Consider the following 15,936-nt stretch of genomic DNA (forward strand, 5'->3'; position numbering starts at 1 on the left):
ATCTCGAATGATAACGTTATCTGGCCTGATTTGTTGAAAACGGGAGGCGTACGCCTTTTCTGTGACAATTATGAACAGCATAAGTGTCACAAAATCAGGCCAGATAACGTTATCATTCGAGATTATGGTTGGCTAGGAGCATGCTATGCGGTGAAATTCATTTCTAAGAGTGTAGCACTGCAAAGCAACACTCTTAGAAAAAAGGGTGGAGTTGTTACACCTTTTAGGAGGTAATAGTTGTCGCATATGTTGTGCCTAAAAGACTGCAAAGTTATATCTGCTACCTAGCGAATGATAGGGTTACCGCTTCTGATTCGGTGAGCGAGGGGGGCGTACGCCTTTCAGGAGCAATTTGGATATATGATAATTGATTTAACCACCCTTTTACGCCCTTTATCTGATGCTGCGTTGACCTAGGTGGTAACTATAAAAGTTACCACCTTTTCACACCCTTTTTTTTTCTTAGAGTGAACAGTCAACTTCTACCTCGGGTTCTACAGTTGATGATCGAAGTCCGAAGGGAAGTTGCCATGAAATAATGGTGGGGGGATGACGCGAGTCCGTGCTCGTAGAGAGCGAAGGTATAGCTCAGGAACAGCAACGACTATGATGATTTAAATATACACGTAAATAAATACAAAAATAAATATATACACGGGTAAACAGCATATACACTCTTAGAAAGGAACTTGACCGCATAGCACGCTCTTAGCCAACCATCATCTCGCTTGATACCGTTATCTGCCCTGATTTGTTGAAAAAGGAATGTGTGCGCCTTTTTTTTGTGACAATTATGAACAGCATAAGTGTCAGAAAAAAGGCGTACGCCTCCCGTTTTCAACAAATCAGGGCAGATAACGGTATCAATCGAGATGATGGTTGGCTAAGAGCGTGCTATGCGGTCAAGTTCATTTTTAAGAATGTAGTAATGGAGTGTCGAGACCGAACGTCTCCATACCTGGACTTGGCCGAATCTCCGGACCTCATTCGCTCTGAAGACGGAGAAGAAGCATTAGTAACAACCGACAAAAAAAGTCATACCCATAAAATTTCACATTCCCTCATTAGTGTCACATAACTCCCAGCAACTAAACAAAGTTCACGCAAAACGATAACACAACTCCATCAATGTCACTTCACATACTAAAAGGAAACAAAGGATTAACAGCATAAGCGACCTTTTCACGTCTTTTAAACATTTTAACCTTCTAAATCCCGTAACGAGACAACGATGAACAACTGACACCTTGAGGCTTGTGTTGTGCATCCAGACAACTATATGTATATAGCCCAAACAAAAGGATGGTTTTAGACGTCCCAACACCTGGTCTTTTAACTTTATTTATTACAAAAGTTGCGACAAAAGTAACCTCCGACCGAGCCTCTCCTGAAGGACGCTGCGACATTCCAAAGATGGAACGCGGTCTACGGAAGGTCGGGGCAACATTTCGAAAAAGAAAACAATGGTCAAATAATATATTGTATCTCGTTGCGGCCGAAATCTCACTACGGACGATGTCTTTTTTTGGCCATAATGAAACGTCTTCGGCCAAAATGAGATTTTGGCCATAATGAGACACTTGGGGATTAAAGGATTTTCGGCCGTAATGAGACTTTCGTCTGTAACCGTAATGAGATGTTACCAAATAAAACATATCACAGTACACAAAACCTAACAAAAGAGGAAATATAAAAACTATACATATCATATTATCCAGTGGCTCCAACTGTGGCTGCACGAGCGGTGTGTGCAGATGGACAGCCGCAGGGTCGGGCACACGGAAAGGTTAGTACGCGTCGTGGGACGACTTCGAGAGGAAGTACAACGACAGGCAAGCTGGTGGACGAGATGGAAATACGCCGACACTTGTCTGGGAAGTATGCGAGCAAACCGGAAACAGTGCAGCCGGATTTGAACCCGCCACCTCGCTTGGGCAACGGCCACTATGGTGTAAGTTGAGCAATTCAAAATACAAACGCCAAAAATAAAGAGAGAGCGAGAGTGAAGGAGGCAGGGTGACCGCACGCATTAGTCGATTGTGCTCTATGGCGGAACTAAGAGTCAATGAAATAGTTTGACCTCCATTGAAAAAGATGATCTCACCAGTTGTCATTATACACGTAATGGAGGTTTTGTGGTCAAGTCAAAAGAAGGGAGGGGGGGGGGGGGAGAAAGTGTGCCGGCCAACCAGGAAATGTGGGACTCCCATCTGTCGGGACACAACGCGACACTCGTTTCTTCAGCATTGTCGTTCTTTCTTCGTCTCAACCTCAGAGCAACTCTCAACTCATGCGTTCTATAGAAGGCATGCCTTATAAGTGATGTCCGAAAAGTTTGCGCGACAGAGATAAAGGTGGCCACAGAGATGTCTTGCGAGTTCTCAGGAATCCCTGGCTAGCCGAAACGTCACGAGAAACAACAACTTTATTGCGAGTTTCATCGCCAGAGGCTCAATAGTCAACAATTAGTCGCGAAATAGCGTTTCTTCTTCTCTACAAGATATCCGGATGGTATTGAGAAGTCTTTTTTTTAATTATATGTTACCGCCGCGAAGCAACTGCGGCTATGAGTGGCGTATACAGACGTGGACAGATGGAGAGAGGACAGCAGGAAGGAGTGGGGGGGGGGGGACTTCAGGGGGAACTGTGCCGACATTCGTCTGGAAAGTCTTCGGAAAATCCAGGAAAAACCTCAGACAGCACAGCGGGTGACAGAATTCGAACCCGTGTCACCAACCAGTCTCGACCTGGAAAGGTGGGGAGCTGGTGTATTGAGAATTGTGGGACCCAGGAAGACGTCTGACGAAGAAACGCCGCTTCATATTTATTTCTTTATTAATTTATTATGTAAAAACCCAAAGGACCGTGACGGCCATAATAGGAATCTACTAGATAAAATACAGCTGAATACTATACAGTTAAAAACAACTTATTATGAAGCATGGTTATCAAACTCTCCGGGGAGGTGTTATGTATGTCGATCAGATCAGGGGCGCAGCCAGAAATTTTCTCAGGGGGGTGGGGGGGGGGGACACACACAAAAAAAATAGAGAAAAAGAAGTCTGCGCTTCCACATTTACGAAGCAAAATAGCGATCGCCAGCCAGTTGTGATCACATTTCTTGAGCACTTCAGCGAATCAGCCTGATCCACTGTGAAGAGGTATGGTGGCCGACATTTCGGAGGGCGAGGGGCTCCCCCTAACCCCACCTGGATCAGATCCCAGGTTTTCCGGTAGCCCTTTTCTCCACGCTCGAGCTTTTCCCTTCTATAGGGTACGCGGCCGTCCCTTTCATCTTGCCGTTCGGTGCTACCTGATGTTCAAGTTCAGTTAACTCGACCGGTGGCTTCGACGCCATACAGTGGGGTCACGTCTCTCAAAGAGCATCAACGATTCCACGGTCGCATAACCGGTGTACTTGGCAGAGACGGAGCTGTGTCTGCAACAAGTTTGGGAATCACGCGACAGCATTTTGATTTGGCGTCACGGAGCGAGTGTTCCACATTTACTGCTCCACTTGACTCGTTGTAAGCAACAAATAGGGTTACCTTTTGAGGTTCCCAGTTACTTTATTTTCCGCGTCTTTCATGTTTCGCCTCGTTTTCATCTTTCTGTTGATGATGATGATGATTGGGAGTTTAATGGCGCATTGACAACAAAGCATCTTTCTGTCATTCTTGTAAAAGCTACCAATGCCACCATACCATCATCATACCATCAATACAATCATAACTTATACAATAAACACGTAGAAATTACTAAAGAATTAACCGAAGGAAGTGGCAAATGAAAAGCAAGAATAAAAGGGTCAACGTCCCCCCATTTTCACTTCCTGAAATCAAATTCTAAAAACACTAACCAGCAGCACCAAGATGACCAAGATACTGAATGTCGATAGCACCGACGAAAGAAAGGACGGAGTCAGAACGACGCGGCGGAAAACGAAAAGCCTCGGAATAAAGAAAAAGCAGAAAATAATTCATCGCTTCGATTCATCCTGCATAAAAAAAAAGTTCCGCCCTTCTTTCTCTGCTGTTCTATCTTTCCTCGTACAAAGGAATAAGAGGGAATATATGTTAATAAAGTACGCCTCAGTCAAAGCGGGCTCCCTTATCTACAGCTTTCATCTCCGGCTATACGTACACCCTATAGGAAATGCCCAAAAAATCGTGCCACTATGTTTGTGAGTGCGGACTTGATAATTGTGCGTGCCCACACACACAGACATGCTAAGAATAAATACTCATTTCGATCGACCCCGGATATAATCGTCAGACATATACCGGATTGTCCGTACCGAATGTACTTATATTCATTTTCTGAGTCATAGAGTGCGTCAGAGTCCGAAAAATAGGCGACTTTCCTACTGCGTTAGGCGGCTTTTAATGGCGGAGCTTGTCTTTCAGGTACCGATGTCAGACCTATTACTGCCACGTAATTGTTATTAGTTAATTGTGCTATTAGTTCATCTGGAATGTCGTTCAGACTTTCTTGTTCAGTTGAATACAGTTTATTGCAAAAAGTTTTCTTCTTCTTTTACGAAGACTTTGTAGGATATTCCCGCTGGTATATATAAACTGGTACTGTGCACATGTTGTTTATGTACATGCTTATGATCCACTAGAGCTCCTACCTTCATTTTTTATATATATAATTCCTGCCTCTTACAGTTGTAATATCAACTACGCTATAAAAAGGCATGAAGATAGCGTAAGTGAAAGCTGTATCGTTATTCACGCCCACGTGATTCACTCATGTGATTCAACGGCCCTCACTTCCATCCTTCGAGATTACGTTCCGATCATTCATTGATGACATGAACAACGTCATCAACTGTTCATGCCACGTCCAAGATTGCATCTCTGTAAACGCCTCAGAAGGTAACATTCCTACTACGGGATTCTCAAAAAATGACGTCTGGATTCCGTCTCCACTCCTGACAGCGCCCTTTCAGAAGACCGCCGCACGCACCGCTCACTCCATTCAAGAAAAGCAAGAAGGAAAAAGAACGTTCGTACTTCTTTGAGGGAGAGAGACACGATAAAGACTCACCGCCAGAAAGGTTTTTGTTACTTTTGAAAGGTTTCTTCCTCTTTGAAAAGAAGAAAAATTCCGCTGTGGGAGACTTTACGAGTTGAAGAAACGAGGAGGACTATAACTTCCACTTTTTGTAGCAGCGCGACGCCGAAGCAGAAACAGGTGGGTGGGTAGAAACAGAAGTCGTCTGCTAACTTACAACAGAAGAATATGCGAAGCGCGCGACATTATTGGATGAAGCGTAATAAAAAAAAAAGAATGTTCCTGCGAAGGCTCCGGCTGTTGTACGGTCATACACACTGCGGCCGGTATGTCTGGTAGTTAGCTTACTCGGAATTCGGAGGGGGCCAACTTTGAAAGCAGACGACAGCAGCAGCTCGGAGTTCGGCTACGGTGTGCCGTTACCATTTCAACCGCGTGCTCTTTCTCAATAACGTTTCTCAGAAACTTATCGGAAATGGTTCCGAGACTTTCAAAACCGGTCGGTGGCAAGAGGCAGAGTAAAATATGCTAGAAGCATGCCGATGAAGTGTAGCGGGATTTTCTCTGTATTTTTCTTTTGTGGGGCAGCGAATTCAAAGCATCCGCTCCGGCCCACTGTTCTGAAGGCAGACTCAGCGCATCTTGGTAGTAAATAAAAATAAAATATTAAAAAGCCACAGAAAGTTTGTCAACAATGAATACAAACCTGCTCAACATTTTTTTAAACACAACGCCGACGAAAATCAGTATAGAATAGCATTAACAAATACGTTTTTTAAATGCGGTAAGCGCGCTGTCTTTGTGCGACATGAAGTCGCCCATCTGGCATTCTAGAGTTCCCGCAGCTCGCTGAATAATACTAATAATTGTAATAATTAAAAAAGTATACACAGTTCTATAACTGCAACTGTTACACTTCACAGCGTTGACTCTTGAATGTACGCGATGCAAAAGCGATGCAGCGCGTTCGTGAAACACGCATCTCTCAACTCCGCCATCCCTACAGGCGCTCCCCGCGTCCTCTCCTCCTCTTTCTCTCCCACACCTGCGTGCTTTTCGCCCTCTTTCCCCTGTCTTTCCACTCCGTCCAACCTGTTTCTTCCTTGCAAGCTGCCTACGTCTACTCGCATCCACCAGTTGCAACACAAGGATCGCGGTGCATACAGACACGGTGTGGATTTTGTTCTCCGTTTTCGCAAACATCGGATTTCGGATACCTGCGAGTGCGCCGCGGATACTTGTTCATCATGGCGTGTTCAGCCGTCACGTTGTCCATAGCGACGATAACGGCCGTTCTGGCTGTCGCATGCCTTGCCATTTCTTTTGGAACGGACAATTGGTTGGAAACGAGGGTTAACAGAACAGCCATCCGACAGAGCATCCAAAGGGAGACGGACGAATTCCGTGCTTATGAATCGAGGATCGAGTACTTCAGCAGGGATCAGGGACTCTTTAGGATCTGTTTCCCGGAGAAAAAACCGAAAGGAGGTGAGTTTTCTCTCTGACCGAAAAGCACGAAGGTGTCACGGCACGCCTTCGCGTTGTCCACTCTATCTGACATGTGTGCGGGGATTTCTGCGGAGGCATATTTATTGCGATATCGGTTATAACGTCATAGCGGAGCTTCCAGTTAGCAGTGTTGACGTCCCTGAGATCATACTGGGTTTGCGCAGGATGTTCATTTCTACAGGGGTGTTAGAATTTACTAGGGGGGTGACCCCTGCATCTCTCTTGACTTTTCCGACCTTTTGCAGGGATTTGAGGGGGGGAGGGGTACAGTGATATTTTAAGGGGGAAGACGGCTGTGCTGGATGTGCGAAGTTTAATATAGATGAATTGTTACATTGCATCTGATTTGTCAAGTGACCGTATTATTGTCAAACACTCGTCGACCTGTGGCTAGACGATGCGTGATTTTATCACGTTCATCAATTTGAGCTTGACTGTGATGACACAATCGTTAACTGCTGAACGGATATCGACTTGTTGACTTTGGAAGTGTGTACGGCCTGCAGACAAGGTCTACAACTTCCGGAAGTTCTCGCATGCATGCACCCAGCGAGAGTTGATATCAGATGCAAATCAATGCTTCAATGTCGGGTGGTTATCCTCCGGTGTGCAAACAAGTCGATCACACGTACGTTGCAGTGCCCGTACAACTCTTCACCATACCACCTTCCATCCTCCGCAAATGACGTTCAATTGGGTGATAACGATTGGAAGCCGGACGCTTGGTGAAGGTACTTGATGACATCATGCTAGCAGGATATTTATCACCAGGAACCGGTACTTCCCGTGCTGTCCCGCTGCCGTACGTGGCCACTGCATACCCTTGAGCGTCTTCATACCGGTGCCGGTACGGCTTCACTGTATAGTGACATAGCGGCCACCCCCGCAACGCAATTTATGTTTCGCTGTTTTATTCCTTATCGCTTGTCCATTTTATGTATACGACAATGAAAATGAAATGAGTCCAGTGGACATAACAGAGCAACAGGTGGCCTCCCTCGTCGTTTGACAGGTCAACGCCGAATACTGGCCGGCAGTATACTGCCGGCCATTATATTCTTGGTGTGGCATCTTGTGAGATTCGGCCTGTCGTATGGAACGCGAGCTACTGCCATTAATCTACTTATCTTTTAATGTCCTGACTGCGTCCGTGTCGTCTGAGCAATGACAGTGATGTCATGGTCGTTCACATTGTGACATTAACGGCGTCTTCCTCCAACACATTTAGGGTAAAAGCTTCTCCTTCATTTTTGGCAAATACCGTTCGGTTCTCTTCAAAAATACTAGAATGACATCGAATGTTTACATTTTAAAAGGTTTTACATGTTTATAGTGCAAGCGATCCGTGTGACTCTTATTATGAAGGAGGATACAAATGATACTCACCTGTCAAACGAAAAAGGGTTTGTCGGTACGTTTTCTTCTGCTTCTCTTTTATTCATTTCTTTTTTTTTTCGTCAAAATTTATGACTGCAAAAAACTGCAAAAATTTATGAACCCCCAAACAACGTTCCTTGCACGTGTTGTTGCAATTAAATGCGACATTTCATTGCAAAACATGCGGTTCAAAGTAGGATTCTTAAAATTGTTGTGGTTTGTTGAAATGTCGCCATTTGAAACAACTGACCATCGCCTAACTGAAACATCTACTCAGACTACCGAATAGGCCATAAAAAAATAGAGAGAGAGAAGAAAAGAAGCAGTAGCAAACGTCAATAGTAATCCAGATTAATAACCAGTCAAAATCGAGCTGACGTCTATCTCATAAATTCCGAAGTGTCCGAAAACAGTATTCCCTCTGAACAGGAAAAGAGACTTTGATCAGAGTGCCGCGAAGAATTGCGCCTGCCTGACAGCGAGAGAAGAAGAAAAAAAAAAAAAAACGCATTCTTCATCCAGAACTGGTTTACACTCATAGGACGTCGCCAAAGTCACCCTGAAGACATGGCATACCCCACATACAGGCTGTATGATTTCACCAGCCCTCCGGCTGACCAGGAAAAACTAAAGCGGACGACATCATATCTGAGGACACTCCACTCTGAGACATTGGCTACCCTGTCATCTTCTGCTAAAGTTCGCTGACCTTTAACGACGAATCATCTATAGTTTTCCAACATGACCAACTTTTCAGCTCTAGCAGGTGACATTTAACACGTCCGAAGTCGACTTGGTTACCTGCGCTGGTGTTTCTTTCTTTTTTTCTTTTTTTAGCGGACGGATATTTTGAAAGGCGCGCAATTATATGTCCTTATGTGGCACGAGGAAAAGCGCTGTAGTGTCTTGTCCAGGTCTCCTCTGCTATAGTTTATTTGGGCGTTAATCCATAGTTGTCATTTTCTAACTTCGTGGTCAAGCCTTCTGCAATGTACAGAGTAAGATGCCTACCGGAGGAATCTGCACTGATTTACTTCGGAATAGAAACTTAGCAGAAGACACTTGCCATCTGCGTGATAGAAAAGTCATCTCGAAACTACAAGACCCAAACACGTAAAGTAGTAATGCAAGCAGACGACACATCTACGTGCAAGAGTATAACAAATTCCCACACCAAACGCGTGATGAAACGTGTAAGTCGTGTCTTCTCTGACGTCACACATATTTCGACGTGACTCGCTTTCCAATCACAGATCTCATCGACTGGTCACACGCCAATTTCGATACCTGTTACCGACCGTTAATGAGGAGGAATCGTAAGAATTGATTGCGTCACGCACGAGTATCAATGTTGCCTGCGAGAAACGTATGAAAACGAAAGGGACCAGTCAAGGTCAGCCAAACGTCACCGTCACGTGACCGAGCAATTATTGATGCAGACACCAAGGTCATGCGTGGTGGTGAAACATTCCTTCGTGAGAATCCAGAGAACGACAAAACCAGATCCAATAAAGTTATTCATTCCGAAATATCCCAGCATAAGGCACTACGAATTACGTACAGTGTTATCGAGGTGTTAGCAGAAGACGCCTGATGAACCGAGAGCGAATAACCGATCCTTTAGCAGACGACACGACCATAGTTGCCTCGCGACGTGAAGCCACGAAATATCACCAAGCAGACGATGCATGTGAACCTATAACGGATAGCCGATCCTTGAGCAGGCGATAGTGAAAATAAAAACTGCCGTTAAAGCACCACAATGATACCAGACGACAACGATTATTCAAGGGGTCTAGGTATTAGGAAACGACATCTGCGAACCAATAGCGGGTAGCCGTACCTTTCGCAGACGACAGTGAAGGCTGCTTTCGATTAGGTAACTGAGCTGTTAGCGGAGAACCGAAAACTATTTTTGAGAACTTACGTTACAGAGCACGAACTCTCATGTTGGCAAGACAATCCATATTATCGTGCCAGCACGTAGCAGAACACGATACTCCAATAATTTCCACGCACGTATTAGCAGATGAAACCGGCAACACTGCAGGCCAATAGCCAGTAACAGTTTAGCAGACTGTGGCATAGGAAAAAGACCTTTAAGTTGGCTTACGGCATCCTTGAAACTGGTGACCGACAGCAGTATATCAGTGTACTTTACATGCACATACGTAAAACATATATATAAAATATCGCTGCAGCTCTGGAGCAGCATCCATCGCTGCATTTCACCGTCCAACGATTATGCAACGGTTGTGCATGTCTCACGTAATACGATCAATAAATCACTCAATCGACCATTGTGCTAAAACTAGCAACACGTCTCTCACAAGTGGGTCGTGCAACTTCGTCATTGGACAATATGCATCAGCATCATCATCATCATTACTGAAAATCCCCCATTGTCCCGGTAAAGCCAAACGACAACTTGTATTCCTGCTGGAGATCTCTCTTGCCCATTAAATCTGCGTTACCTGGCCACATCCTTCGCTTAATGATCCTTCGCATGTCCTTTATAGAGCGTTGGGTGCTCCAACAATCGCCAGATGACCCATCGTCAAGGAGAGAATCAAAGGACGCTTGCTGCTCTGCATGACACACGTGGACCAAGTGCGGGTCAATCGCACGACTTTACTGTTACATTCCCGGATGCACGTATTAACATTGCGGTGCGGTTGTTAGTTCCGGGCAAACTAACCGAGTGATGAAACGTGATACCCGCCTTCTTCATCTGGGTATTCGCTGGGTACTCCTTTCATGGAATACCCAGCTAGCGAACTGAAAATTAAATTATTCGACTAAAGCGTTAATTAGGTTTAGTTCGAAATTTAAAGTGGTAACTGTAAAATGTGAAGTTTCGAAGCACATAAGAGTATGAGCAAATTTGGAGAAGTAAAAAAAAGTCACAAAGAAAAACCACAAGCTTCAGACCCGTTACTTCACGCAAACAAACAAAACCAAATGTGCGAGGAATTTACCAAATATTCCGCAGGAGAAGTTTCATGGAACCGTTAAAATGGATGACTAGAGCATGGGTGAAATACCACAACAAAAGCAACCTTTGACCCATCAAAACCCAGTGTGGATGCACATGCACAGAGAATAATTCCTGAAAACAGTGTTCAAATTCCACTTTCTGTGACACGTTACAGTAAAATCTCGTTAATTCGGATTTCAAGGGACTGCAAAAAAAAACAAAAAAAAAACACCGAATAACAGGGAACACTCCTTACTATGACCATGGTCGTTCCCGAAAATTTTGGTCAAAATGCGGAATTGTCATATTACAGGGGGAGATTTGCAGAGGTTTCACAGCATTGTTCTCCAGGAGTATGATCGTAAAGCGCGTAAGTATGTCAGATTATCCGGGGTCATATTAACCAGGGTTCACTGTATAACGTTGTAAATAGGGCGAACGTCGATGGCACGTCAATGCATGCAGAAACATAGGGTATGTCACTACGTGGCGATGTGACATTCGCGACATTTCCGATATTCTCTAGGCTCACAACGAAGTTGACGGAACGGGACCATAGTTAATCACGTTTTCACTCCATCATACTCATCGTTCTTTTTACCCCGTCGCAATGGAACCAAAAGAATGAGAAAAAAAAACCACCTTTTACTCTTAAACCCTGACAAAGTGTCGAGCACCACGTGATCTTTACGCGACCTATTTCGTCATTGAATAATGCAGTACGGAAGTGTGACGCTGTCTGCCAGGGGACATTGAAGACATTCTCCCGATATGCATCTGGGAAAAAGCGAAGGCTTTCACTGCAGCGCCACGCGCGTTTGCATTGCTGATTTGAACGGCTGATAAGATTGTCTCGTCCACACAGAGATTGGAGGCGGCCATAAATGAATCTGGGGGGGGGCGGAGACCGTATTGTAGGAGTTGTTAGAAAGGAATAGATTCGATTTAACTAGCTGGAATATATACGATTAGCGATTTATCCTGTCCCGCCCCACACCCCCGCCCTTTCTTTCACCCTTCCCTTGTACACCACCACCCTTTCTTTTTTATCAACTACACTCTTAGAAATGAACATCACCACATAGCACGCTCTTAGCCAACCATCATCTCGATTGATATCGTTATCTGCCCTGATTTGTTGAAAATGGGAGGTGTACGCATTTTTTTGTGACAATTGTGAACAGCATAAGTGTCACAAAAAAGGCGTACGCCTCCCGTTTTGAACAAATCAGGGCAGATAACGGTATCAATCGAGATGATGGTTGGCTAAGAGCGTGCTATGCGGTCAAGTTCATTTTTAAGAATGTAGTATCGAGTGTCGAGACCGAATGTCTCCATACCTGGACTTGGCCGAATCTCCGGACCTCATTGGCTCTGAAGACGGAGAAGAAGCATTAGTAACAACCGACAAAAAAAGTCAAACCCATAAAATTTATGGGTTTAACACTTATGCACGCCTCCCGTTTTCAGCAAATCAGGGCAGATAACGGTATCAATCGAGATGATGGTTGGCTAAGAGCGTGCTATGCGGTCAAGTTCATTTTTAAGAATGTAGTATCGAGTGTCGAGACCGAATGTCTCCATACCTGGACTTGGCCGAATCTCCGGACCTCATTGGCTCTGAAGACGGAGAAGAAGCATTAGTAACAACCGACAAAAAAAGTCAAACCCATAAAATTTATGGGTTTAACACTTATGCACGCCTCCCGTTTTCAGCAAATCAGGGCAGATAACGGTATCAATCGAGATGATGGTTGGCTAAGAGCGTGCTATGCGGTCAAGTTCATTTTTAAGAATGTAGTATCGAGTGTCGAGACCGAATGTCTCCATACCTGGACTTGGCCGAATCTCCGGACCTCATTGGCTCTGAAGACGGAGAAGAAGCATTAGTAACAACCGACAAAAAAAGTCAAACCCATAAAATTTATGGGTTTAACACTTATGCACGCCTCCCGTTTTCAGCAAATCAGTGCAGATAACGATATCATTCGAGGTGATGGTTGGCTAGGAGCGTGCTGTGCGGTGAAGTTCATTTTTAAGAGTGTATATAGCCACATATTGGCAATGAAACTGTTACAACATCCCTGTATAATATTGACCTCCCTCCGTTGCTTGCGATTCTGCACTCTTGAAAATGAACTTCACCGCATTGCTCGCTCCTACCCAACCATAATCTCGAATGATATCGTTTTGTCCCCTAATTTCTTAAAAACTGGGGACGTACGCCTTTTTTGTGATAATTATGAACAGCATAAGTGTCACAAAAAAGGCGTACGCCTCCCGTTTTCAATAAATCGGGGCCGATAATGGTATCATTCGAGATTATGGTTGGCTAGGAGCGTGCTATGCAGTGAAGTTCATTTTTAAGAGTGTACTATGCATATTGTGTGTACACCTGTGTAGCGGTGTTGGTTCTATTTAAAGCTCAAAGTGTCTATTCCTTTTGTAGTAACACCGTATCACTTCATCGGGAATATATGATCGTACAAAGTTCCTGTTCCAACATCTTAGCCGAACGGTACCTTTCCCCAAATGCCTGATTACTGTGCATAAAGATTAAAACGTACGTTATGTGGGAGATCAGAATTCAAAACAGGGGCAAGGTTTGTAGGCAATATTGTAGCAGAAATTTCGTAGTATTTTTCTAGTTACAGAAACAACAACAACAACAACAACATAGATGAATGGATGATGATGATGTGGGATGTTTCCCTGCGTTGAGTGCAGGACCCTACCCCATTCCAAAAAGGTTCACATGAAAGGATGACGAGGGAAGGAAACCCCTACAGTTCGTGAAGGAGGCCGGTGGCCCTCAGAAAGGAAAGAAGAGCGCCAAGTGCACGGCACTGGTGTCCAGGGTTACTCCATGGGCCGAGAACTTTGCAGATGTTGAATGGCCTCTGATCCAGCATTTCAAGTTGAGATTTAAAGGCCCGTCGCTCGCGTACGTACTGGCTGCAGTCTTCGAGAATGTGTCGGATTGTTGCCGGTAAACCACAAGTTGTACACAGCGCCGTGGTGCTGTGGCCCAGCCTATACCGGAGTGCAGGGGTGAATGCGACGCTAAGTCGTAAACGACGCACTAGAGACGTAAAGAGGCGAGGGAAACCGCTTGGCATGTCAAATGAAAGCGTTGGGTCAACAACATACAGAAGCGACCACCGGGTGATGTCATGACACCATTCCTGATGGGCCCAGGGCGACGTCAAAGCGGACAAGAGGGAGCGCCTATCTCCATTCGAAAGTATGATTGAGACTGCTGAGCGGCGATGGTGAGCTGCAGCAGCTGCCCGATCCGCTACCTCATTGCCTCTTATTCCAATGTGGCTAGGGACCCATTGGAGGGTGAGCCGGTGGCCGCTGTCTTCTAAAACCTTGAGTGTCGTCAGGAGTGTAGTTACAGAAAGACGTAACACGAAGTGCCCACTCTCACGTAGTTCCCACGCAACTTTTGTTTTCTTTTGAAAAAGGTGCTAGTATACGCCGTGGGACAACGTCAGAGTGAAATACGAAATAGCACGTACTTTATTCGTTTGTAAAGCATACGGCCTCTTTGTCCAGTCATGCATTGTTACGACATAGCAATTACGACATATGGTTGCTCTACATTAACGTAATATTACGAGAAAATTGTACAAAGTACGAGTAACTATTCTTCCTCACCAGAGATTTATCCAGACCCCCCCCCCCGCTACACCCCCTAACACCCCACCAAATGTTCAGTGACACCCCCCCTAACTTTTTCACCTGCGTTCCCCCTACAGGGGGTGCCCTTGCGGTTTCAGCTTTGGACACATGTGGTTAATGATATTTTAAGCTGTAATGACGTAACTATAATAATGCCCCCCCCCCCCCGCCCAATTTTTTTCAACATCCCTCCATGCTTCGGATTCTGGATAAACCACTGTTCCTCACCAAACGGCCTTTCCGCAAGGAAGGGGTAGTACCTTCTGCTAAATACCACCTGCGTATACCTTATACGAAGACAAAGACCTTTCCACGAAACAGTCTCTCGCGATACGAAACAAAAAAGAATGTGGATAGAGGGGCGATCTAGCGGCTGGTTTGAGGCGTGTCAAACGCCTGCAGGGGAGTCGGCATTCCATCACGACGGCGATGTCGCTTTAATGCGGAGAGGCAGATCGTATGTACGCTATAGGGCCCTCAAGGTTGGATGGGGATGTCTTTCTTTTCTTTTCTCTCTGCATGCGGAATGATGATCTTGCGAGGTACCTGGAAGAACCGCTATGAGGTACGTTATCACCGGAATCGCTAATGGTCATTAAACGCAATACATGCGAGAAGAGGGTGGTCGAGGCTAAGAGAGGGGCATGGTGGTATCTAAGATGTACTTTGGAGTGTCGGGGTGTACCGCATATTTCCTCGTTGGAAACGTAATAAAGCTGTTTTGCGTCCGGTTTTAATGCGTGAAGTATCCGCTGATCTGCACAGTGCATTTTATTTTATTTTTTCATCATATGGTCCGACAATTTTTCTTTCTTGTTGTGAGCTGCCGTACATATTTTAAATTTCTCTTAAAAGTGTGAAAAAAAGGAAAAGAAAAAAAAAACGAGTTCGTTGCAGCACTACACTAAAAATTGGGTATCGCCAGGAAACAGTTGGCAGACGACAACATACTGGCGGTTAAATGTCTAGCAATGACACTGCAGAGAAAAGTAGCAGATGTCACCGCAGAATATATGACAAATCGATGCAGACGACGCAACCATAAACGGTCAGAGCCAAAGGCGGACCTTGTTGCGGAAACCGTGAATGCGGACGCCTTTGGATGACCTCAGACAAGAATCGATGTCTGCGAAGTCACAGCAGACGGCGCCGCAGAACGCCACATCTAAACGCAGACGACAACTTCACACATAACAAAGACGTGTTACTTTTTATAGTTCCCTTTTTGTAACGCAGGGCACAGTTTCCATCATTTGCCTTTTGCTTACCGCGGCCTGGTGACTGTCACGTGGCTGTCACGAACTTGCATTCCACATAAATTTCGTATTTCTATTGTGCTTCCACGAGTAAAAAAAAAAAAAAAGGAT

The 15,936-nt window shown here is 45.0% G+C and overlaps 1 protein-coding gene across 1 annotated transcript in view; it reads left to right on the forward strand.

Annotated features, from left to right (window-relative positions):
* The first annotated feature begins 6,085 nt into the window (after positions 1 to 6,085).
* The window catches only part of LOC135391908 (transmembrane protein 114-like), a 39,935-nt gene continuing 30,084 nt past the window's right edge, over positions 6,086 to 15,936 (forward strand). Inside the window, 1 exon segment of the mRNA XM_064622457.1 lies at positions 6,086 to 6,507. Within this exon segment, the coding sequence (XP_064478527.1) occupies positions 6,267 to 6,507 (241 nt within the window). The 5' untranslated portion in view covers positions 6,086 to 6,266.

Source organism: Ornithodoros turicata, chromosome 4 (assembly GCF_037126465.1).
Source record: "Ornithodoros turicata isolate Travis chromosome 4, ASM3712646v1, whole genome shotgun sequence".
Classification (NCBI taxonomy): Eukaryota; Metazoa; Arthropoda; class Arachnida; order Ixodida; family Argasidae; genus Ornithodoros; species Ornithodoros turicata.